Here is a 26165-nt window from a genome sequence, read left to right on the forward strand (position 1 = left end):
CGCCAAAAGGATGTTTATCAGGAAAAGTGGGAGTTTGTGCCTGGTTCATAGAAAGTTCTCAATAAAGTCATGGCCGTGGTCACTACCATCACCAGTGTAAGCAGGGCAGGACTGAGGGGTGAAAGGAGACAAGGGACTGGCTAATTCTCATCACTGCTCTGCCCCCATTAGAAGAAGTGAGCTAGAAATGCAGCAGAAGGGAATATGTCAGTTTCAAAAAAAAAATAATAATAAAATAAATAAATAAATAAATAAATAAATAAATAAATAAATAAAAATTACTGTTAAAAATTCTGTTATTTCATTCCAAGGAGACACCTCAAAATCACTCTGCCTCCCTCATGGGGTGATAAATGAGTCATTGTTTAGGGACATGAGGTGACTCCCGTGCCATCTCCAAATGGTTTCAGGCATTTAGATACCATTTATCTTCAATAAATTATGTGTAAATTTAAATCTACTGATCTGAAATCCTAGCTTTTTGTTTGCTTCTTCTGTTTTTGCACATGAGGCTTACAACTCTGTAGATGAAAAAGACCAAGAGTGTTGTCATTAGTTAATAGAACAAGAAACTAATTCCTGGCTCCTGCAATTGCCAACTCCTCTTGAATGTATTTTCTTTAAGATTGCTTTCTGAAAACAATTTGTATTAAGCTCCCGGAATATGCATTTATTGGGGATTTATTTTGATAGGTTCTGTGTAGGTGGTTATTGCAGAATTAATCCTCAGTAAATATATCTTTGATAATCAGTTGATTTTCATTTAACACACAGTAACCACCATCTAAACTCTAGTCAAGTAAATCTTGTCAAAAAAAAAAAAAAAAAGAGTAAATACTAACCAGTGATTAAATTAGCTGCTTGTTACCATCTGCAGCCAAATCAACTGGATACATTCAAGAGTAAATTTTTAAGTGGGATTCCCTGGATGCCAAGACTAAGTTGTATTCCCTGACAGTAGTAGGGTTCTCGGGTCTACCTTCAGCTCAGGGCTAGCAAGTTTAAATGTTTGCTTCCTGGGGATAAATGAAGAAACATAAAAGCCCAAATGGAATCCACTAGAAGGGGATGCTGAGGTCAGCTCATCAGCTGTGCTGCCCCAAGGAGGTCTGTGAGCAGTTCGGTGCAGACTCAGGACGTGCTGACCCTGCCCAGGAGCTCACATGCTTCTAGCAGAACCCTTAGAAAACGGGCGTGGAAATTGGGGTCTGCACCCAAGTTCTAGGTCCAGGAGTTAACAATGTGTGACCTGGGGCCAATGCTGACCTCCTGAGCACCAGGTTTCCTCTTTCGTAAGATGGGAATGTAAAGGAATAAGCCTTGGTGTTAGTCTCAAGGGCCACACTGATGTACGTGACAGGATGCTTTACACCGTACGGCCTATGAATAGAGACTCTACCCTCGTGATGTTTTCCCGATGAGCAAGGGCTCGGGATAGCATAGCCTGATGAGGCTCCCTTGCCAACCAAATGCGTTTGGGGGGACGTCGGTATCCAGATAATCCTCCAGATAATCCTCCGCTTCCCAGTAGCTGCGAAACAGAACCACATGAGCTTGTGCTCCAGGCATGATTCCCTCTGCGTGGGGCCCGGACCCAAGTCCACACACTTCCACGGCTCACCTTCCCAAGTGCTCAACCCACCCTTGCTTTGACCCTTTGGGAAGATTGCTAGCCCTCCAAATGGGCGGCAGCGCCAGGTGCAGCAGGACGGCAGCTGACTTACCTCTGTTGTAGGAAGAGCCACAGTGGGTCAGGGGCTGGGGACAGGCCCGTCCTTTACTTCCCTTCCTTCCTTGGGCATTCCTGCAGGGTCCAAACTCTGGAGCTAGGAGCTTCGGGGTGGGGTTCATACCAACATGCCCCTCCCCAGCCCCCAGCTGCTCGGGTTCCCTTTGTCCCTGAAAGGAAGAGGAAGGAATAGACCCGCTTGCTTATCACTAAACAAGCAGACGAGGAAGGCGTGCGACCCCGTGTGTTGCTCCTGCCTGCTCTGGGGGGGGGGAATCTCAGCAAGTCGGGGGGCTCCAGACCCTCAGAGCAGGATGCAAGCCTTGGAGCATGTGGCAGCTGCTGACAGTCACTCCGCCTTCAGAAAGCCACTTGGAATGCAAGCTGCGCATCGCCTTCATCTTTTACTGCCCAGCCAGACTGTTTACTGGAGCAACCTTATTACCAATCTCCTAAAAATCCCCATAAAATCCATAGATCATAGGCTCTAGCATTATTACAGCACAAGCCTACATGATGAGCCTCTGCAGCTACTTGCCAGGGGCTGGAGGAAGCCGGCCGCGGTCACCAGGTCCCCGCAGGCCGACGCGTGTGGACCCCCCGGCTGGCTCCAGAAAGACCGAGAAGGGAGCAAAGAAGAAAGGGCTCTCGGCGGTCTCCCCTTTAAGTTTCCCTTTCTCGTGGATCTTTTTCTGAGGGGGTTCTTTTCCTTTCCCTCTTTGTTCTCTCACTTTCAGATTTATTCCTCCACCCACTGTCTTTCTGAGCCTCAAGAAACAGATGTGGGACTGGAGAAAGACAACTTCATAGTCGGCGGCTCCCACCGGGGGCCCGCGGGGTTCGGGCCTGGCTGGCTGCAGCTGTGGGAGAGATTGCGGATGAATTTCAAAACCTGCCTCTGCTTTGGACGTGATCAACAGTCACAGCAGGGCTTCTGTGTTTGACGATGTGAACAGGCTCAGAGGGAGGGAGAGAATGCAGCCCCTTCGCTCCTTCCCTCCCCTGCCGCGGTGTAGACGCCGACTGGAGGGCGCAGGCAAGCGGGTCCCCCTGCGGGCCGCTGGCGTGCACCTGCCCTGATCGGAGCCATCCTGCACAAGGTGGGCCGCAGGTGCTGTGCCCTCAACACGCAGCCCTGCCCCCGGTCCTCATCCGTGGAAGGTGCCAGATACTTAGCAAGATGTGAAGGCGGGGCCGGCCCTTGGCTCCTCCCGGAGAGGCATGGCACCCAGACCCTCGGGGTCCTGGGGCAGCCTCCAGGAGGAGAACACAGGCTGGGAGGGCACCCGAGAAGCCCCATCTTGGGGACCTGCCCCCCTGTCTCCTTCTGGGCTCTCCAGAAGAGTGGCTCAGGAGATGCACTGGTGATAAACATTGCTGGAAGGAGGCTGGAAGCTACAAAAGCCCATGCGATCAATCAATCAATAAACAAACAAATAAATAAATAACCCCTGTCTCGGGTGATTACAGCCTCCAGCCCTATCAGGAAGGTGGTTGTGGTGCTCTCCGAGGTGCTTGTTAAATATTCCTTGATAAAGCATAGAAAGCCTCACTGTCTGCCAGGAAATAACGCGACAGCCTCTTAGCTCTCCTGCCTGTAAAATGGGTTGTTGGCTCATGGATTAACTCAACAAACACAGAGTGCGTGTCTCCCTTGGGCACAAATGTACTAGGCGAGGGTCCTATGGGATAAGCTCGTTCCTGTCCTCAGGAAGCTACTTGTTAGATCCCAGGATTCCTTCCTAGAGGGATAAAGTCAATCCTCTGGCCGAAGAAGGGGGCGGAGAAGGGAACGCCGGCCTCTTTCCCTTTTTCTGTGTGAGTCTTGTTCACAGGAAGCTTTCTCGGCCTAGCTCTAGGACGACAAGAAGAGCCAGGTGGACCTCCCTGCTCAGCGGCAGGGCCAGTACCCTTACAGCTGTTTGGGATCAGCCTCATAGGAGATGGGGGGGACCTCAGAGCACCCCAAACTGCCCTTGTTATAGGAAATAACTCCCAAGGCCGTTTTTCTCCCTGAAAACCTTAGAGCCCATCCAGGGCAGTGCTTCTCGATGTTTGGTCCCTGACCAGCAGCGGCAGCAGCATCACCCCAACTCTGCAGACACGCAGATTCTCCAGCTAGACCTCAGACCTCCTCACACAGAAATGGGAGGAGCTCCAAGCCCTCCAGGGCTCCAGGGTCTCAAACCCTACGGCTGCAGGTTGGAATTGCTTGGGTGGTTTTTGACTCCGCTGATGGCTGGATCCCACTCCCAGGGATCCTGATTTCATCGCTTGGGGTGAGGTTGGGGTACCAGCATTTGAAAACCTGCTCAGGTGATTCTAATGTGCCGTCCCAGTGGAGAACCGCTGGAGGAGGCTGAAAGCCCTGCTGTGGAGAAGAGGAGCCCTCGGATCCTTGCCCTACCCCAGAACTTCGGCTGCTATGCTTTTTGTTTTCTAGAATCCTTGGCAATTTCCAGACATTTGCACAGTCATTAAGGAAAAGATGCTAATTAGTTGCATCTAAGCTGGCACCTCTCACCTTCCTTTCTGGAGCCGTCTCACAGATAAATGGGCAATGTGCAGCGAGGCGAGGTCAGTCGCGGTTCCTGGAGCTTCCTGGAAACACAGGGAAGTGGCTGGCACAGCTGGTTTTGCACAGCTGGCTCCTCTCTGCCACTTTGTGTCGGAGTCACAGAGGGGGCTGCAGGCTGAATGCAGCAGGTGGGTTGCCTGTACCCGCTGCTCGCTCTCAGACCTCCTCCCCCGACATTGCTTCTCCCCCCAATCCCTACCTGGGAGTGGTGCAGAAAGAAGTGCAGGGCTGACGGGGGCGGGGGGTGGAAATTGAGATTCCTTAGACATTTAGCACGTGATGGTGTCTGATTGTGAAAATCGATAAATATTCTCACTGGGAAGAAAAGAGAAAACTAGCCAGCCAAGCTTCGTGTGAAGCCAGGAAGGGAAAGGAAAAGCATTACTCACAGGAATTCTGGTCTCCAATGGAAACCTCAGAGCAGCATAAAGCCAGTTTCCTTCTGACACGCTGGGGCCAGGTTCATTGCCCATCTTGGCAGCTGCCCCATCTCACCCCTGGACATGTAGCCTGGCTCCTGAGAAGACTTCATCCCCCATCCTAGAAAAGAACAGGAGGGCACGTGATGGGCGGACAGGGACTATCCGTTATCCCCCATGCACTCATCAGAGTCCAGGTGACGTTTCCCTGGGCCTGTTCTTACCCACCAGCAGGGCACTGGTAGTAGACCTCCCTCCCCGGGGGCCCGAGAAGATGTGGGTAGGAAAAGGAAGAGGCTTTTGCATCTCAGCAATGTTCTGGGAACACGGAAGAAAGTCAGAGAGGGTCCACCCCACCTCCATCCCATTTGGATGGCTGGCTGGAGAAGAGGTTTTGAAGCCATCCCATGCCTTTTACAACATACTGTACCTTTGGATGAGCCTACGTAATTTTTCTGCATCAATAGGCTCAAAAGCAATCCTCATTTTCTTTTCCTCCCAGCAGTATGGCATGGACCATGACGGCACCTCTGAAACGAGAGAATAGCTGCAGGTCTATAGGCGTCATCTCCCCGGTGGCACAGGCAGGGGCAGAGAGATGGCGCAGAGCCTTGGCCGAGCAGGGCCTGTTGTGAAGGTGCTGCTGGAGCTCAGGGAGCTCACCTGTGGCATCAGGGCTCCGGTGGAGGGATTTCCAGAGCCCCAGTTTGCACAGAGGAGGACCATGGGTGTCAGGGGAATAAAGGAGGGACACTGCCGAGCCCTGAGCCAGAGCCCCTGCCTTTGCATCCTTTCTCTTTCCCTGGAGACCCAGAAGCCATCAGAGGGAGGGTTGCATCAAGGTGGTCCTCGGCTCCAGATAGAGCCAGCCATGGAGCCCGACTTTGGAGGAAGTGCGCAAGTGTCTGCTTAACCCCCTCTCCTGGGGCGCTGAGCTGGCTCCATTGGTAGAGGGCGCGACTCCTGATCTCAGCTCCGTGAGTTCAAGCCCCACTTCGAGCAGACGGTTTACATAGAGATACATAATCTTCTCTCGGAAGGCGACCCACTTCCAGGGAACATATTTGAACCACATCTGGAGTGCATACATTTTGAACTTGCCGGGTCCTCTGCGCTCCGTGTCAGGCATCCTTTCTTCACTCTCGAAGGCTCTGGAGCGCCCTGGGCTGTGGGACTGAAGGGATGGCCTGGCTTGTCCTTGGCACTCACTGTCACAGTCCAGAACGGAGATCTGGAGAAGGAGAATCCCTTCAGTGGGAACCATTTTTGCGCAGCGAGGCTATCGCTGTGTGTGGTTTTCCCCATGGCCCCATAAAGAGCAGCCAAAAAAAAAAAAAAAAAAAAATTAGTAGAACGAATCGGGCTTGTAGGGCCTTGAGTGGGGAGAGGATGTCAAGTCAGCCCCATCGGCAGCGTGAGCTCCTTTCGGGCTGCATCGGAGCCCTGCTTCGGGCTTCAGGACAGCTTCGGGAACTGCGCGGCAGAGACGCTGTGCAGTGCACGCAGGGAGGGCCCAGGGCTCCTGTCCCCGCGTTGGGAGGATGGGGACAGGCGGGGGTCAAAGATGCCTTGTGCAGCATTGCAGCGGGGGCAGCTCGGAAGGGCCAGCCCCGTCCCTGAAGATTTCCCTGACCGCCTCCACCACATGGCACGGCATAGTTCTTTCTTTCATGTTCTTCTCAGCACCCAAATGAAAGACACCGGTGCCTCCTGCTCTCATGGCACCCTGTGCCCGCCCCCGTCGTGTCGGCCAGGAGGCTGTGTTGGGATTCAATGCCTCCCCGTCTGTTTCCCTCCAGACCGCAGGAAGGAGGAATCATATCTTTCTTTCTCTCTTTCTTTCTTTCTTTCTTTCTTTCTTTCTTTCTTTCTTTCTTTCTTTCTTTCTTTCTTTCTTCTTTCTTTCTTTCTTTCTTCTTTCTTTCTTCTTCTTCTTCTTCTTCTTCTTCTTCTTCTTCTTCTTCTTCTTCTTCTTCTTCCTTTCTTTCTTTCTTTTTTAAGATTTTATTTATTTATTTGTGAGAGACACACAGAGAGAGGCAGAGACACAGGCAGAGGGAGAAGCAGGCTCCATGCAGGGAGCCTGACGTGGGACTCAATCCCGGGACTCCAGGATCATGCCTTGGGTGGAAGGCAGGAGCTAAACCACTGAGCCCCCCAGGAATCCCCCTGGGATTGTATCTTTCATCTCTGTGGCCCCAGAGCTTTGATACCATCTGGTGTTCAGAGATCCACATTTCCTTATCCGCGGTTCCAAATTCAAAAAGGTCTGAAAATCCAAAGTTTGCTTATCATTCACTTTGCAGCAAAATCTGGGCCAGGTGTCGCCATGTTTGCAAAGTCAAAATGTGGCAGAGTGAGGACAACGTATCTCTAATAGCTGCACCGTGGAGCACATGCTGGGAGCCAGTGTGGGCAGCAAGCTGTGGGCAGAGCAGACACGTCGGGTCCTCTGGAGTCGGCTGGGAGGGGGCCTCAAGGCACAGCACTGCAGCGGGGTTTAGATGTTAGATACGGGGAAGCCTGTTGGCACCGTGGGTTAAACACCCAACTCTCCACTCAGGTCATGGTCTCAGGGTCATGAGGTTGAGCCCCGCATCGGGCTCTGCGCTGGGTGTGAAGGCTGCTTAAGGTTCTCTCTCCATCTCCTCTGCCCCTCACCCCCCATCCCCGCTGTCATGCTACCCCCACCCCCAAAAAAATGTTAGCTCTGATTCCCAAAGATGAGGGAGTGGGATGGGGAGATGCGCCTGGCTCAGCACTCACACCTCTCTACTTCCCCAACTTTTTAAAAAATATTTTATTTATTTATTTATTTATTTATTTATTTATTTATTTATTTTTTTATTGGTGTTCAATTTACTAACATACAGAATAACCCCCAGTGCCCGTCACCCATTCACTCCCACCCCCCGCCCTCCTCCCCTTCTACCACCCCTAGTTCGTTTCCCAGAGTTAGCAGTCTTTACGTTCTGTCTCCCTTTCTGATATTTCCCACACATTTCTTCCCCCTTCCCTTCTATTCCCTTTCACTATTATTTATATTCCCCAAATGAATGAGAACATATAATGTTTGTCCTTCTCCGACTGGCTTACTTCACTCAGCATAATACCCTCCAGTTCCATCCACGTTGAAGCAAATGGTGGGTATTTGTCATTTCTAATAGCTGAGTAATATTCCATTGTATACATAAACCACATCTTCTTTATCCATTCATCTTTCGTTGGACACCGAGGCTCCTTCCACAGTTTGGCTATCGTGGCCATTGCTGCTATAAACATCGGGGTGCAGGTGTCCCGGCGTTTCACTGCATCTGTATCTTTGGGGTAAATCCCCTGCAGTGCAATTGCTGGGTCGTAGGGCAGGTATATTTTTAACTGTTTGAGGAACCTCCACACAGTTTTCCAGAGTGGCTGCACCAGTTCACATTCCCACCAACAGTGTATGAGGGTTCCCTTTTCTCCACATCCTCTCCAACATTTGTTGTTTCCTGCCTTGTTAATTTTCCCCATTCTCACTGGTGTGAGGTGGTATCTCATTGTGGTTTTGATTTGTATTTCCCTGATGGCAAGTGATGCAGAGCATTTTCTCATGTGCGTGTTGGCCATGTCTATGTCTTCCTCTGTGAGATTTCTGTTCATGTCTTTTGCCCATTTCATGATTGGATTGTTTGTTTCTTTGGTGTTGAGTTTAAGAAGTTCTTTATAGATCTTGGAAACTAGCCCTTTATCTGATATGTCATTTGCAAATATCTTCTCCCATCCTGTAGGTTGTCTTTGAGTTTTGTTGACTGTATCCTTTGCTGTGCAAAAGCTTCTTATCTTGATGAAGTCCCAATAGTTCATTTTTGCTTTTGTTTCTTTTGCCTTCGTGGATGTAAAAATATTTTATTTATTTATTCATGAGAGATAGAGAGAGAGAAAGAGGCAGAGACACAGGCAGAGGGAGAAGCAGGCTCCATGCAGGGATCCCGATGCAGGACTCGATCTTGGGTCTCCAGGAGATCCCCAATTGGGTCTTGGGTCACCCAGGGATCCCCAATTCCCCAACTTTTTATATTCCTCTCTTCTCTCCAAGTTTTCAAGCCCTCACAGGGCTGGGATTTAAGTCCCCTTTTTTCATCCTTTCTACGTGGCCCCAAGAAAGGTGCTGTGACAACTACTTTGGGGTCAGTACAAAGCAAATGCACTCATGTCCCAGAATGCTCCTGTTGTGCTGGAAATCAGTCTGGGCCTTGCACAGGGTTGGAGTCCAGAATGTTTTCTTGAGGGACACCTGGGTCGCTCAGCAGCTTAGCATTTGCCTTGGGCTCAGGGCGTGACCCTGGAATCCCAGGATCCAGTCCTGCATTGGGCTCCCCGCAGGGAGCCTGCTTCTTCCTCTGCCTGTGTCTCTGCCTCTCTCTCTGTGTCTTTCATGAATAAATAGATAAAATCTTTTCTTAAAAAAGAACATTTTCTTGGATAAATGGGAACTTAAGGAGTGTGACTTTTTGAATTAATAAACTTTAATTTTCAGAGCAGATTTAGGTTCTGGCAAAATTTAGCAGAAAGAACAGAGATTTCCCCCCCACAGAGCCTGCCTTCCGCACACCACCAACCCCCAGAGCCGTGCACTGGCTCAGGTTCCTCTACCTACATTGACATGCCATGACATGCCAGTATATTTATTTATTTATTTATTTATTTATTTATTTATTTATTTATTTATATTTTTTGACATGCCAGTATTTTTAAAGATTTTATTTATTTATTTGAAAGAGAGAGAGAGAGCGAGAGTGGCGGGAGAGGCAGAGGGAGAAGCCGACTCCCCACGGAGCAGGGAGCCCGATGAGGGACTCGACCACAGGACCCCGGGGTCACGCCCTTAGCCAAAGGCAGATGCTCCACCTCTGGGCACACCCCCCCCCCCACCTCGGGTGCCGGACAGGCCAGTATCTTAATGCTCCTCTGTTCTTCCTCAAGAGCGACAACGGAGCAGACAGGCCTCGCCCCGCGGCTCTGCTTCCACACCTCTCTTTCCTGCCCCCACTCGAGGTTCTGGGTCCGCTGAGAAACTTGTCCGACTGCAAAGTGGCGGAGCAGAGACAGAACAGGATTACAAGCTTTGAAGGTGTAAACACTGAGAAGGCAGAGGAATCACTCCTGTGCAACAGAGGGAAACGTGGAGGCATAGATATTAAAGATGGGAAAGGGCCTTGGAGATCAGCTCCCTCTCCCGGGGTCAGAGGAGGGCAGGTAATCAAGGCGCAGGAGCTCCTGCCCCCTCCTGCGTGGGGCCCCAGGCAGCGCCAGCCCAGCCCTCTCCGTCTCTATCCACCGTCTCTATCCCCCGGCGCGGCCCAGGGACAGCGGTGCCAACCCCAAGCTCTTGAAACCATTTGCTCTTTTCAGTTTACAAAGTGCATTTAAAATATCACCCAGGCCCTGGCACGTCCCAGCGAAGTTTGCAGGGTGTTGGGACGTCCCTGGGTGAGGGATGGAGCCAAACCGGAGGCTGGAATGCTGAGTCCGCGCCTGGCTGCCTGCAGGCTGCAGCGGGGTCGCCCTCCGGGTTCCCTGGCCACAGCCCGTGACAAAACCACATCCGTTGCCTTTGGTTTAACATCCCCCTTAAAAAAAAAAACAAAAAAAAAACAAAAACAAAAACAAAAACACGACAAATCGCCATCCTTGTGATGCAGGTGTAGGAAGCGACGTTTCTGAGCCAAATCATTTTAGGAAGAGCTTAAGCAAGGCCCTTCACCGCGGACACTCCTCTCATCCATAAGATCCAAATGCAGCCCCGAGTCTCCGAGAGGAGAAGAGGAGGCTGCGTTTCCCGAAGATATTTGGCCGCGATTCCGTTTTTGGCAGGGCGCCCTGAGTGAGCATCGCTTCGGGGGATTCGGTATTAAACCTGGTCAAATGCGGGGCGGGGGGTGAGTCCTGTGGTTATTTTTCAATTTAGTATTCAGCTCTGGGGTGTCCTCCATAGAGGTTCTCAGAGAAACTTGGGAGGAGAAGAAAAAAAAAAAAAAACAGAAAACTGAAATGTGTAGGAAGAGGCTGAAAGAGTGGAGTTATTCAGGCATAATAAGCAAAAGGTAGCGGCAGGCCACCGAAATCTTCGTTCCGCTACGCAGCACCTTAGGGGATGTGGTACCTAGCCAGTGAGGCTCTGCTCTTGACGGACAAGGCCGCGACCCCGCTGCACCTGCGGCAGAGGGAGGTGGGGCCCCTGGGCTCTGAGCCTTTGAGGCTGGCAGCCAGGCGAGTTCAGTTCTCAGAGCCAGCGTCATGCAGTTCTCAGACCCAGAGAGCGTCTCCTAGAGCAAGCATGGGCCACTTGGGGTCCCCCTTCGAGGCAGGGGGCCGAGGAGATGAGCCAGGCAGGGGACACTGGCCTTGCAGGGCCGGGATAACCAGCAATTCCTGTAGGAGCGGAGCTGGAGGGCGGGTACCAAGGTGAAAGCACAGATGCTGTGGGGCAGCCCAGGGCGGGAAAGACCCGTGATGTGGCTCCATCCCAAGCAGGAGTGTGGGGAGCTCCTGCGGTGAGTCAGAGCCAGGGCCATCCGAAAAGTTCGCAGAGCTGCAGATGGAAGGTCACCCGGTGGGGGATGCAACCCCCGTCCTGTGTAGGAGTGGCTGGCCCTGACCCCAGGTCACCGGGGCCCCCGCCCGAGAGAAAAGGAGGCTCCCCGCGCCTTCCAGCTTTGGTACCCACGTCCGAAGTCCCCCCTTGGTCCCTGCGGTCTCTGTCTCCCGCCTTCCTTCCTGACCTTTCCCTCAGCGAAGACGGGGAGCGGGCAGTGGGAGGCGAGGGTGGAGGAGAGGTGCGCCGAGCGGCCACAAAACAAAAGGAAACTCATAAAGGGAGGCTGGGCCCTGGGGATGGGCTTCTTGCAAAAATCTCGTGTTTCATTAAATATAGAAAGGCAGGATGGAAAAAAAAAATAATATTCACTCATTGTTACAGTTTCAAAGTCGGAAGCCGGCCTTGATTTCAAAGAACTCGTATGTAATGTGATGCATGGCTTTCTCCTCTGTCTCTTTTTATAGGTAAGTGACATTTCATTCTGCTCATCCCCAAGGCAAAGTTGGATGTTTTTAAAGTGGAAAAAAAAAATGAGCGGAAAAAGAAACGGGGAAGGTGGGAAGAGGTGGCGGTCGAGGGGTCGCAAAGGTAGGTGCCCGCTGAATTCATCATCCTTTGCACGGCCAGGCGAGGGGGAGGCCGTCCCCCCGGACTTGGTGGCGGAGGCCTCTCCAGAGGACGCGAGGTCCCGGGTGCCCTTGTGGCTTTTGAAAGGGGAGGGACCTTTGCTCTTGGAAAGCGGTCGGTCGGTCGGTGGGTTGCCAAGGGGGCTTTTCTCTGCTGAAGTTTGGATTCTGAGATGAGTTGGAGTTTGTGTCTGATGCGATGAGTCAGCGACTTGGCGGCGCATCGGTGGTAGAGGAAGAAGGGGAAGCGGACAGGTGTGCAGCTGGCGGGGCCGAGCAGGCCTCTCCCGGGCGGCACCTGGCCGGGGATCGCACCTGCCATGGCCGACCGCAGGTGGTATGGGATTTCTGGACCGAAAGGAGATTCATGGGATGGGCGAGGACATCCGGGTCCTCCAGTCCTTTGAGAATCGTTGGCTTAATTTTAAGGCTTATCTGATGCCTGTGGATGTGTTTTTCCACACTTGCCGGGTGGTCGGGGAGCCTGAACCTCGACTCGCTCCCTCCTTAGCATGAGGCCGACTGGTTTTCTAAACCCAGGGGCTAATTTATCATCATAATCCCCTTCCTTCTTCTTGGTCGTTCGTGCAAGGAAGGCATTTTGAAGTCCAACAGTCCATCTGGATTTTCTCCTGTTCCAAGGTTCCCCGGGTCCCCCCGCTACGACGAAAGCAGAGGTGCTTTCATTTTTCCTATAACTTGCAAAAGGTCCACCGAGATCATTGATGGCTCTGCCCACACGGATGTGCTGTTCTCTTTGAGAGAGAGGCCAGAGCCCTCAGAGGAGAAGAGCTCAGCCGCAAAAGAGGCGAGTCTGTAGACGGGCGGGAGTTTGAGAAAGAGGCACGAAATACCGGGATTCGCTGTTGAAGGTGTTTGATTCTGTTTCTGAGATTTGGGTTACGGCGGTGTTCTTTAAATTCTCTTTCTGTCGGTTTGAACAACGAGGAGGCTCAGAACACGACCTCCTCCTCCTCTGACGCGGGACAAGTGCCCCTGGGCTGGGAAAATCTCAGAACCTCCCTCTCATCTCTCTGCACCGTGTCGTGCCCCAAGCTTGTGGCCTTTTTATCATATTTCCGCCGAACGCACGGTGACCCGCCTCCCACTCTCCCCGCGTCAGACAGGCCGGGAATGCCACGCGGTGTCCGTCCTGCGCGGCGGGGGCGGCTGGGCTGCCGTCCCTCTGACACCCCCAGCCTGCTTTGAGAATGAAGACGTCCTGCCACCAAGAAGCAGCCCTCGAATTTTACCCAATGGGACAAGGAGAAGGTGGGGTTCTTAGCCACGGGGCCCCTTTATTACACACTGCAGGCTTCTCTTTGCTGCCTTGGGATTGAGACTGATCGAGTCGGTGACTTCGTTGGAAGATTCATCGTGTCTCAGAATTCATCCACAGAATAAGGGCTGCTGTAGACTTTCTTCTTTTGGTTTTCTGCCTTTTTTTTTTTTTTTTTTTTTCAGACAGCAGAGGTGGATGGGCAGGGGGGCAGGCATCTGTCTCTCCCAGGCTTGTCTGTTGGACACCGCCGCGTGCCCGTCAGCTCCAAGGCCGGGGGCATTGCCAGGCCCGGGTTATTGTAAGATGAAATCAGTGCTTTGGAGTTTCCTCTGAATCAGGAGATAACAGGGTATGCATGTGTTGATTGCACAGGAAAAATTTGCACAGAGCGCGTGAGGGAGTGCATGGGTGTGTTGGACTGGTTTTCGTGTGCTGCGATCCTTAAGCTGTGATAATAGAATTCTATTTGCACCCACCGTATAAGCAACACGTTCCCCGGCATCGCCTGCCCCCGTGGAACAGGAGGACAAATGGGCAGCGCTCGCACGTACATATATTCCCAAACACACCACCCCTTGCAAGGACTCTTGCGCGCAAGTGCATATTTTTAGATGTAAACGCACAAAGCTGTGATTCTTGCTGTTGAAAGGTGACAAGGACCCGAGGCCTTTCTCAGACTCAGGCCAGCTCGCTCACTGTTGTTTCCCAAGAGAAGTACACGCGTGTTCTGTTTCATTCCCCTGTCATGTACCAGTCGCCTTGCCCAGCCGCCCTATGTCGCTTCACAGCTTGGAGGCTGAAAGCTGCAGGTTCCTCATTTGCTTTGGGATCCATCAGCCTGGGGGCTTCCCTGGCTGCCGCGCCCCTGGTCGGCGTGGTTCGTCGTGTGGGGTCCGGCGCGGGGCGCCCCTCCTCCAGTGCTGGTCTCTGCTCCGGGTTCTGTGGTCGGCCTGGATGCCTCTGTCGGCGCCGGTTCTGGGCTGGACCAAGGGCCCCGCCATCCGATGGGATTTGTGCGTCCTGGGCACCAGGACCTCTGGCTCCCTGCAGCTGCAGGGAGCTGAGGTGCTCCAGACAGAAACAAAGGGCATGCGGGGTTCCCCAAGCCCAGCCCCCTGCCCGCCGCCCCCCGCAAAGCCTGCTTTGAGGACTCCTGAGACCCCCGCTCTTCAGGCTAGGAACTTTCTGCTCATGTCTTTAGGACCAACCTTTACAGAGTCTCACACTCCAGGCTAACCAATCTCACACCCACACCCACACACACACACACATTCACACATATTTTGTTTTCAAAACCGTATTATCATGTTGGTTTTATCATCCTCTTCTTACCAACAAGGAAATTAAGGCTGAATGGAATGAGACAATCGGCCGAAGGCTGCTTGACGTTGAAGCCTGCATCCGATCTCGTCCCTCTCCTACCCCAGTATCGCCGCTCTTAGCCACGTGCCTACCGCCCCCACCCCTGTGCTGCGACCGAGGAGCAAAGGGTCACGGGAGGGACGTCTTCAAACCACACAGCGGGCTGGGTTCTTTCTCCTGTTTCCATCCTCCAAACTCTTGGCCGCGCGGGCGGCCTCTGGACGCGGCCGAGGTGGAGCCAGCACAGGCAGGTGGACGAGAGCTGGACGCAGGCCCACGGGGGCTTGGGTGTGCGGCCCGCGCTGCCGTGGCTTTGCCGGGGGCCCTCAGGCAGGTTATTTAGTTCTCCGAGCCTCTGACGTCATGACAAAAGCACACGACGTATGTAATACTGTCTCATGAGCTTAATAGGAGACGGAGCCAGGGAATCCTACCCACAAAGGCACTTACTGGCTTTGCCCCATGGCCCCTTTCACTCCGTTCCGCAAACCTCCAGGTCGACTTCGTGATTCTTCTGCTGAGGCCTAGCATCTTTGCCAAAAGCAAGGAATAGTTCCTGGCAGCTTCCTGAGCCTTCCGTGCCTTCCAGTACCAGGCCTGGGAAGGGCTGAGGAGCCCGCCCATTGCTCAGAAACACACGGGGTCCCCCAGCAAATGAAACGCCACCGTCCCCAGTGGCCTGCCCGCGGCTGCCCGGCCCCCGATGGACACGCAGGCCGCACCTTTCCATTCCCAGGTCTCCTCTTTCCCTCTGTTCATTTGATCATGTTACCAGAACAACAAAAACCAAGTAAATTTGAGATGTAATTCATTATCCCCAAAGGCCGAAGGTTATCACGTGCAGCCAGCGAGCCGGTGATTAGTGCGGTCTTACATCAGCCTTTCGATTTCAACATTTTCTCTTTCCAGCAACGTGGGAAAGCTCCTCTTTTTCGTTGGGCACCGTCCTTTAACGGCGAGTCCTTGGAGCTTGTGTGGCTCCGGTGGAGCTCCTGACGCCTCGTGCCTTGACTGGGCACCGGGGACGGCACCCACGCCACGGCTGCGCGCAGACCACGTATGGGTGCACGCCCCCCCCCCCCGCCCCCAGTCGGGAAAGCTGCTCTCCAAATGCTTCCTGTGTTTCCCTGTGGCGCTCACACGTTCCCTCCTGTCCCTCAGGGAAATTAAGAAAGGTTCTCCTCTTAAGACTGACAGCTGCTTTCTCTCACCCCATCCTCTCCATACCCCATCTCTGGAGTGAGTTATCTTAATCCTGACATTTGTCCAACCATTCCTGGCAAAAACTATTTTTTTGTGCTGCAGGGTGAAAAATATTTGGGTACATGGTGATCACACTGATGGCAAAGCCCCGTGTAGATCCCACGGAAAGCAAAGGGATAAAGGGCTTTATCTGAGCTACGCGGGCGCGGTTATGGGGTGGATTTGCGCCCCTTCCAAAATCCGCACGTTCCAGCCCTTGCCCCCGTACCTCAGAATGTGACCGTATTTGGAGATGGAGCCTTGGAAGAGGTGATTAGGGGAAAATAAGCTCATAGGTTTTGGGCCCTCTGCTGGCGTCCTGAGAAGAGGAGATTAGGACCCAGGCGCACACAGGGAAGACCGTGAGAGGACACAGGAGAACAGGCCATCTGTAAGCCCAAGGGAGCGGCTTCAGACGCCCTGATCTTCGACTTCTAGCCTCCAGAACTAAGAGAAAGTAAATTTCTGTTGTTTAAACCCCCCTTTGTGAGGGGAGTCCACGCACGCTGCTGGAGTCACCACCTGAGTTCATCTAGACCAAGGCGAATGCTGGCCGTGTTGTCCACGCACATGCAGAGGCCCCCCCGGGCCACAGACAGAAGGCAGGTGCCCAGGTCAGAGCCCGCGCTGCCGTAGTCTGCTTGACCTTCGGCACGTTCCCCTTTGGGTCCTCGGTTCCCTTTCCTGTACAATGGGTATGACGCATCTCTCGGTCCTGCCGTGAGGATGGCTTGAGAGAAGGCATAACAAACACGGGCGGGACCTTAGTGCTCGGTGTCTGGTTCTCTGACCCTTACTACTTCTCTGGACAGAGACGGGGATAAATGCAGTCCTCCGTGCCTGTGGTCGTCTTGTGCAAAACGCTTGTCCGGGGCACTTCCTTCACTCTAGCCTTCCTTCTCCTGGTCCTTGAAGACAAGCCTGTTCTCAGGACTCTGTGCTGGGATCCTTGAAGTCACCCACCCGTAGGTCAAGGTCTGGGCGAAGGCCTGTACTTTCTGCTCTTCACCCCTCCTGATCTTCCTCCGCGCTCAGCCTTCTGGGCTTAGGGACGAGGACTGCCTTGGATGCCCACTCGTGAGACATCCAGACCCACTCAACTCCTATAGCAGGTGTTCCTCAGTTTACCTAAAACTCACAGTTACAAACAAGTGAGGCCAACCTCGAAGGATTCCCTTACAGTGCTTTACTTCGTGAGAGATCAGATTAGTGACCATGAGCATACAATGCACCACAGACACACGCAATATCAAAGGGGCCGGGGTATCAACTATCCCGCCGACGTCCTGCTCTATTTGGACGTGGCGCTTTGCCTACACCGTGCCCCTCCCAGAATGGTGGGTCTGGGCCTCCAGGCAGAGGAAGCCCTACCTGACACTCCCATTGTGCATGCACCAAGGACCTGGTCCTCTGCGTTTCAGGTCCACGAAAAGAGAATCAGTCAAGGGACAGGATGCCCAGAGCTACACCCCGTGATGGACACCCCAGAATTCTAACTGAGTAATTTGCCGCACAGGGGAAGACATGCCTTATCCAGAGATTGTTGCTATCAACATTTCTGGGAGCTGAGTTGTTGACAAGTTTCTTGGTGGGGAAAGAGCTAAAGTAGAGGCTCCCAGGTATTTTCTGCCCCAACACACCTGAGAAATATAGCTGCCCGCCCCCACGGGTGGTCACACCAGGGGCCACTAGAATTTTCCATTAGGGGCTCACCAGAGGGTCTCAGTGAGGATGGAGGGCTTTGTTCCGTCCCTCACATCACGCCACTGCCTTGGCCCTTGCGACCACAGTGCTAGGAGGTCAGTGGGCCTTGAGGGATGGCTTATTCCACCTTGCATTCCCCCCTCTTTGTCATGCTTAAAATTAATCTAAGAGTGTCATCTCTTTGCCTTTAAAGAGGAGAACCCGAATCTTCGATCAAACCTGTGGGGCTCCGGAGTTTCTGGACTCAGCTGCTCTCCAGTTGAGTGACTTCCTGGGCTTTCCTCGCTCCAGCTGCTTGGGCTTTGCACTGGTCTTTGGTCCTTCTGCCCGGAGCGCGCTTGGCTGCACTCCTCTGCCTGGGTGACCCCAGGTATCCGTTATAACTCAATCCAAGACCCTTCCTTGGGAAAGCCTCCCTGGTCCCCAAGCTGGGTGACAGCCACAGGATCAACCCCTTTCCCTCATGCATTTGTTTTGATTTACACTTAGGTATTCATTGGAGGTTCGATGCCAGCGATGACGGCAGGTGCTCCCCACGGTCTGCCCAACACCTGAAATAATGTGGGTGTTAATTCTGCTCATGGAGTGACTTGGGGAAGGGTCCCTGCCCCATAGCGGTGCATCTAACCTAACAGGGTTAGGTCAGCAGTGAAACATCTCTGGGCAGCCCTTTCCAGGAAGGACACAGCTCAGTTCCTTTCTGTGCTTGACCGACGTTGAAAGAGCTCATTGTAGACCTCAGGAGGTTGAGTGGTTCCCAGCTCTGACCTCTTCCCAGACCTACCAGGAGAGCTTTTAGAAACGCTAGTGCCCTTGCCCCTTGCGTGAAGGCTCCCACTCGAATGCTCTGGTGGGTCTGATCCTCCTCAGGTGTTTCCATGTGCAGCCAGGCTCGGGAGCCCCTGCTTGGAAACATTTGCTTCTCCCACTGCGTGAGCTTTGATTAGCTCAACTCCAGATGCACCTTGCTTTCAAGTTCTTGTCATTGCACACTGTGCAAACCACTCTGGTGCTTCACGGAGCTTGATCCTCGTAATATCTAAAGGTAGCTGTTGGCAATCCTATTTTGTGGACGAGAAAGCACAGTCCAGAGAGATCAAGGATCTTAAGTAAGGACACACAGCTCTTGCTTGAAGAGGCAGGATTTGAACTCGTGTCTCCCTAATGCCGGAGGCCACCTATAGATACTACATCATCTCACTTCCCGTTCTCGTATCTCCTAGGGCATTTACTCTGGGGGATGCCCGGCCTCCCTAGGGATTCCCAGGTGGCGCAACAACTTGAGAGTCAAAGAAAGGGCGCTGTGTGGCCACCGTTCTGAGCTCTGCACGCCCTTTCTTGTTGAACAGGAGTAAGGTGGAAGGTATAATGAGGCAGAAGCGGAGACTTAAGACAACAAATTTTTCCCCTTCTAGTCCCCAATTTTGGACAAACATGGAGCCCCGAAATGAGTGAGGGAATTAAATTAACGAACACAATTTCTCCCTGTCATTGAACTCTGACTAATGAGTCTATTTCTGGGTAATAAGAAGGAGCAGGAAGTGACAAGGCAGTGTAATGAATTAGTGGCCCAGAACCTCGTTAGTCAGAATAATCTTTCCATGAAAGATAAATGATGCAAACATTAATTATAAAGCCAGGGTGGAATGCATCCCATTATTTGGCTTCCTAAGAAATCTATCCCAGTTATTATGAGGCATTTCAAACAACAATAATAATAATAAAGTCAAGGCTCAGTGAGGGCTCTAACCCCCGGGAGACTCTCTGGCTGTGGGAGCAACGGGAACTGGCTCTGTTTTCACGAGGGGCCATTCCAGATTCTCCTGGAAGCCAGCTGTGTGCCCAGGGTGTTGTTCCAGGACCGATTCCCCTGCCCCGGTATCAGCAACCTGCAGCCCGGCTGGGTCTCCAGCTTGGTTACTCGAAGCAGTCCATCCCGAGTCATTGCCAGGGGGACCGTTCAATAGGACCGTTCTCCTCCATCAGGAGACCACAGGGCCCTGGTTTCCGCAAGGGGCTCCAGCACCCCAAAAGGAGGGTCAGAGGTCACAACCAGGGAGGAGATGGAGGGTTAGGAATGTGGCTCCGGAACCAGCTGGGTTCAAATCCTGGCTCTGCACGTTTGAAAGGCTGAGCTTGTGGCTTCGTGGGAGGACGGGGCATAGTGGGGGTATCTGGGTGGGAGGATGGTTTGTGGGGGTGAGTACGGCGACGCATGGAAGACGCTTGGGGCCTACCAAGGGCTCGGGGATGGCATGGACCAGCGCCCGGCTGCAGCGCTGCCAGGCTGTTGGGCCTCGGCGACAGTTCCTGGGGGAGGGCGAGGAAGGTGCCTGGAGGCTCGGAGAGCCCAGCAGGGACGTGGGGAGAGGGTGGAGGACCTTGCTGGGAACTAAAGCGGAGAAGGCTGAATCAGTGATAAACGTGGCTGCGGAGGCCACGACTCGGGAGAGTAAATAAACCGGAATTAAAAACTATAAAAAAAAAAGTCCTCGGCAGCATCCTGGTGATAAACTCGTCCGTGACTTCACGGCTTAGCGGTTCCTCGACTTCTAAAGACCGCAGCTCTCCCGCGGCCACGCAGGGCTGGGGTCATTTGCTGCAGGGGGAGGCGCTGGAGCCAGAGAGGCCGAAACGCAGCCTCCTTCCAGGTGGCAGCTGATTGAAGTGGAGGCTGCCGGCTGCTTTTGTTTTTAAGGCTTTCTTGTTATCCGAATGGCAACTCTTGGTAATGAAAGCGGAGAGGGGGAAAAATAAAGCACACACACACGATTAATTGGGAATGAATTTTAATTGTCTCTGACTTCTCATTTGTAGGCGATTAAAACGAGTTCCCTATTAAGCAATCATTCCAAGATCACAGGAGGCACCCCAACAGTGCTCCTCTCTCCAGCCCCGTCACAGCCTCTTCCCTTTGGGCCAAAATGGGGCCTTTGGGTTTCCATCAAAATGAACCAAATGTGGAAAAAAATAGGGGAAAAAAAAATAACCTGGCTGCCATTTTTTTTTTCCTGCTGAGGAACAAATGCCTGTACTAGTTACTCTCTGATATTGGTTTCGTTCATATTTTGGGAATGCTGTAGGAAGGCTGCTTGAGGACAGGGCCGAGCTGGGTTTGGGGTCCTTCTGTGTCAGCTCACCCACTGTCCACCTGGAACCGAAGCTCCACACAGGGATGCACATGGTCCGCGGAAACAGCACCTGGCCAGGGGGACCAGGGGAGGGGACTTGAGAGGGGACCACCGGCCACGGCGGCCTCTGGCCAACCCCACTTGCCTCTTGTTTCTCCAAGGGGTCAGGGAGCTGACTTTCTTTTTCTTTTTTCTTTTCTTTTTTAAGATTTTATTTATTTATTCATGAGACACAGAGAGAGAGAGAGAGAGAGAGAGGCAGAGACACAGGCAGAAGGAGAAGCAGGCTCCCTGCGGGGAGCCCGATGCTAGACTCGAACCCAGGACCCCGGGGTCACGCCCTGAGCCAAAGGCAGTTGTTCAACTGTTGAGCCACCCAGGGATCCTTCTTTTTCAAAATTCTTAAAGCTTTACTGAGGTAGAATTGACAAATAAAAATTATATATGTATTTAAGGTGCACAATGTGACAATTTGAATACACTGTGAAATAATCCCCAGAATCAAGCCAATTAACATACCCATCACCTCCCCTAGCTACCATTTTCTTTCTTTGTGTGTGGTGAGAACATCTAAAATCCAGCCTCTGGGCAGATGGCAAGTATACAACACGACATCACTGGCGACACCTCGCTGTACACGTGTCTCCAGAACTCATCTTGCGTAACTGGAACTCAGTACCTTTGACCAGCGGTTCCCATCCATCCCCCTTCCCCCACACTTTCTCCTTCTAAGAGTTTGAACTATTTTAGATTCCGCTTACAAGGGATCATGCAGTGTTTGTCCTTCCGTGTCTGGCTTTTTTCACTTAGCATAACGTTCATAGTGGCTCTGTGCACAAGAGCTAAGACGTAGAAACAACCTAAGTGTCCACGGATGGATGAGTGGATAACTAGACGTGGAGTGTAGACAAGCATCGGGATGCTAGCCTCAACACAGAAGGGAATCCTGCCGTGTGGATCGGCCTGGATGCACCTGCGGGGACAGGGGGGTTTCACTGTCTAACCTGGGCTGCCTGGGGCCACGGCCCGCGTTCCCTACTTGGCCATTGCTTTGCCCGGGGATGTTGGGTCCCTGAGTCACTGGGGATGTAACTGTCGGTGAATGAGACTGAGCCACTCACTGTGAGGACTGGGAGGGGGACAGGCGTCCTGTGGAGACAGTGGGTCCCCTCAGTCTCTCCCTGAGCGTATGAGGTGTGGACCAGCCAGGTCCTAGAAGCCAAAGGCCCCGAGGCCTCGTGCATGCACGCCAGCCCGTGCTTAGCTCCTTCCCTCCCAGCTCTCCCCATTAGGCGCACCTCCCGCCCTCACCTCCTCTTGAGGGTCCCTCCCTCCCACCTCTTGCTCCCTCCCCTTCATCACCTTCTTCTCACCCTTTCTCTTCCCCCTGCTTGCTCTCTACATAAAAGCCCCAGGAATTCCTCCACAGAGGGCTTGGCTCCAGAATATGCTAGGTGGCTCTTGGCGTCTTGCCTTTCCAGGTATGCTCTGCACTCAGGAACTTTATGGCTGTCAAGGAGCCATCCATATCCCCCTCGGGCTGAGCCATAATCAGCCTGGAAGGCCAGTTCCACCTCCTCTGCTCCCGGGGGCTCCATATAGTTCCCCTTCTCACCCCCACCCCCTGCCCATCGCTGCACAATTTATTTATGGAGGGCCAGCAGCACCTGTCTCCTTCCATCTAAATTACCTGCATATTCAAGGGGATTAATTCATGGCTCCTGCTTGCATTTGCCTTATTAGTTCTGGGCTTTGCAGAGAACGTGGCTGAATCAATGCTAACTCTGCATCCGGTGGAGCCGTGGGATGAGACCCAGTGGGACCCTCCCCCTCCCCTGGCCCCTCGCTGGGCCAGGGGTACCTGTGACTTAGAGCTGGCCAGTGGCTCGGGGCCCTGTGAAGACCAACCCTGACTCAGAGGGGTAAGAAGTTAAGCTGCCAAGCTGCAGGTCACCGGGCTGCCCACATGCCAATCACCAATAGCTGCTCAAATGCGCAACAAACACTGGCAGAGAGGCACATGGCCCCTGAGCTGGCTCCAGAATGGGGCCCGGGAGCCTGGTGGAGGCAATGCTGTTTTTGGTTTGGGAGCTGAGGTCCCTTTGAAGGTTGAGGCCAAGAGGGGTGTCCGGAATCCGGTGCCCTTTGTTGCCGCAGTGGCGGGGTGGGAGCAGAGGCCCCCCTGCCCTGGGCCTCCTGGGAGCACCACGTGGCCGGGCTGCTCCCCGCCGCACCTCCACCTGCAGCACATGGCGAGGCCGCATGATGGGCGCCCCAATACCTCTCCCTCATTCTAAACAAACTGTCAGTGTGGACCAGGCTTCTGACACCACGCGGCCTGGGTGATGGGCCCCTGGGCAGGGGCAGGAGCACGACCGAGTGTTGCCAGCACTGGAGCCCCAGCTCCTCCCTCACCACCTGCAGCCCTGCAGGCACATATCCGTGCCCTCCCCTGGGGAGCCCTTAGAACAGCACCGGGAGGGAGTCCCCATGCCTGAGGGAGCCAGGCAGGGGGTGTACGTGAGGCTTGTGGTGGGAGGCGGGACGCAGGTGTAGGGAAGTGAGAGGCGAGTGGTGGGAGGCAGGTGGCAGGTAGAGGGAAGTGGGAGGCGAGAGGCGGGTGGAGGGAGGAGGGTGGTGGGAGGTGGTGGCTGGAGGCGGGTGCAGGTGTAGGGAAGCGGGAGGCGGGTGGAGGGAAGGGGGTGGCGGGAGCCAGTGGCGGGTGGCGGGTGGTGGGAGGCAGGTGGCGGGTGTAGGGAAGCAGGAGGCAGGTGGCGGATGGCGGGAAGAAGGTGGTGGGAGGCAGTGGCGGGAGGCGGGTGCAGGTGTAAGGAAGTGGGAGGCGGGAGGCGGGTGGCGGGTGGCAGGTGGCGGCCGACTAGAGCATACACACCGCGTGGCAAGTCCTTTGGAACCAACTGTAAACCCCGAGACTCCTGGATGGGACACGCCACGTGCCCGATTGGGGCTGAGCACCTGGGCTCTGAGGCAACCGTGCGGCCGCCCTGGGCCCCCAGCTGCCTCTGTGCCCCGTCGAGCGCCACCGAGGCCTGTCGCTGTTGGGTCTGGGGTGCTGGGGTCTCTGCTCCTTGGCGTCTGACCAACCCTTTGCCCTGCAAGGCCCATCCCTGTTCCTGGGGCTCCGCGAAGGCTGCCGTCAGAGGGCCCTGCTCACCACCCGAACTTGGGGAGGGACATGCGCTGGCATAGGTTCCAGTTCTGCTGGGCCATCGGGCGGGCTTACTACAGGTTGATGGGCGTGTGGTGCCCCCCCCCCCCCCCCCCGGCTCCGCCGCGTCTGCCAGGCCCCCGGAGGGAAGGCCCTGGGGTCAACTCTTCCCTTAGGACGGTCACCATGCTTTGGGGAAAGAAGCTGCTGTGCTATTTGTTGGGAGCCTAAAGTCACATAAAAATACATGTAGACAGCGAGAGGGCTGGGGAGGGCCTGAGGGTATGTGAGCTGATATTTTTGTGGGTGAACTGTGAGGACGGTGATGAGACGAGAAGGTGACTGCACCATCCTGCCGGTGGCCTGCTGGGGACCGAGGTCGCTCAGGGCTGGTGAGGCTCCCAGCTGAGCCGGTGCAGCTTGTAGGTGACCCGCAGGATCTCTCCTGGCCTGTTAGGACTCCTGCCAGGGGCCAGGGAGGGCCGTGGCCTGTGGCAGCCCTGAGAGAAACATGTGGGTCTCTGGAACAGATGCAGCCGGGGAGCTCCTGCCACGCTCCAGACCTGCATTTTGCAGGAGCTGCAAAACTGGCTTCTCTTCTGTGTATATATGTGTGTGTATGAGTGTGTATGTGCATTTCTGCATGTGTATGTGTATGTGTGTTTATGTGTACATGTGCATGTGTGTATGCATGTGTATATATGTGTGTGTATATGTGCATCTATGTATATGCATGTATGCATGTGTGTGCATGTGTATGTGTGTATTGTGCATGTGCATAAATGTGTATATGCATGTATGTGTGTGCATGTGTGTATGCGCGTGTATATGTGTGCATATGCATGTGTGTATGTGTATGCGTGTATTGTGCATGTGCATGTGTATTAATGTATGTATATACATGTGCATGTGTGCGTGTGTATGCATGTGTGTATGTATGTGTGTGCGTGCATGTGTATATGTGTATGTGCATGTGTGCGTGTGTGTGCGTGTGTATGTGTGTGTGCACGTGTGTATGTCTGAACATGCATGCTCTTCCTTCCTATCCTCTTGTTATCCTAGTCACCATCCTGGGGACAAAGACCTCCATTTAAATGCAGGATCCAGATATTGACATGGTACCCTTTGGGGGTGCCCACTTGTCACCCCAATTCTCTCCTCCATGGAGACCTTTCCAGAATGTTCTCCCGTCCTTCCCCCAGAGCAGTGCTGGAGCCATGATGCTGGAGGGGCCTGCGCTGCAGGAGCCCCCAGCCCTCGCCCCAAACCTCCCATGCACGGCATCCCAGCCCTGCGCCCTGGCTGTGCTCTCGCCCAGGGGGCTGGAGAACAGAGGCCTTAGGTTTGCAAACTGCCTTTTAAAACAAAAATGCCAGAACAGGGAAGGAGGGATTTCACATCTGCGGTGAAGGAAGAAAGTTGCCTGTTACTCCCCGCCCCCTCCCGCCTCCCCTGTCTCCGGAAGGGCTGGTGTCAGACTGATGGGTGGAGAGGCAAGCACAGAGGAAGGGGGCGGGGGAACGGCGACTGGGGGAGATAATTGACTTCAGGAAAGCTACGTCTGAGATGTAGGAAGAAAACAAGTGAAAATATGTTATTTTACAACCTTGATACTCCTGACCTTATTGAAAATAAATATACAGAGGCTGTATGGGTGATCACGTAGTACGGAAAGGGGTCCCCAGCACGGGGCACTGGTGCCCTCGCGCGGCCAGGAGGACACGGCACAGCCCATTTCCTGCCTCCCAGACACTCCAGTTTGGGCCCTGCCTGAATTAAACCCGGAAGGTGCAAAGTGCATGGAGCCCTGGAGAGGAGAGCCGTCCCTAGAAGCCTCCCTCCTCTACGGAGGCGCTGTCGCCTGTGCCCGGGCTGCCTGGCCCTCCAGAGGAGAAGAGGCACAGAGCCTATAGGAGAAACACTCTCCCGTGAGCTCAGGGATTTAGTCCTTGTGGCCCGTCAGCCCCGTATCCTTTGTGGGTCTCAGTTTCAGCCCCTGGCAGTGATGAGCTTGAACTGGACGATGCTTCTGGTTCCTTCCAGCAGGGATGTTCCATCCGTCAAGCTTCGGGAGGAAGGCTGGAGTCCCAGAGCCCCGGCAGGGCAGGCTGTGCCAGTCACTGGGGAGCTCTCTGCAGGGGCTGGGCCTCGCATTTACACGCATTCAGCGTAGCCCTTACCTCCTTCCCGCCCTTCTCTGGCTCCAGAGGAAGCTGCTGTCAGTGTCGCAGGACCCAGGGGCTCGCTCCTATTCGCTGTCAGGAGCCCCTGGTCGCTGTTCTTACGGAGCCCGGCTTCCCTGTCTGGTTACTGTCCCCCATAGGACGACAGAGAAGACGGTCT

General features: G+C 53.8%; 1 protein-coding gene across 2 annotated transcripts in view; it reads left to right on the plus strand.

Annotated features, from left to right (window-relative positions):
• The window catches only part of NTM (neurotrimin), a 941158-nt gene that overhangs the window by 272111 nt on the left and 642882 nt on the right, over positions 1-26165 (plus strand). Inside the window, exon 1 of one of the 2 annotated variants that reach the window (XM_072822742.1) lies at positions 11822-11894. The exons of the other annotated variant lie outside the window; for it this stretch is intronic. Coding sequence (XP_072678843.1) covers positions 11837-11894 — 58 coding nt within the window. The 5' untranslated portion in view covers positions 11822-11836. Of the gene's footprint in view, positions 1-11821; positions 11895-26165 lie in introns of those variants that run through there. 2 annotated transcript variants of the gene reach the window in all.

The sequence above is a fragment of the Canis lupus genome, chromosome 3 (genome assembly GCF_048164855.1).
Source record: "Canis lupus baileyi chromosome 3, mCanLup2.hap1, whole genome shotgun sequence".
In the NCBI taxonomy this organism is placed as follows: domain Eukaryota; kingdom Metazoa; phylum Chordata; class Mammalia; order Carnivora; family Canidae; genus Canis; species Canis lupus.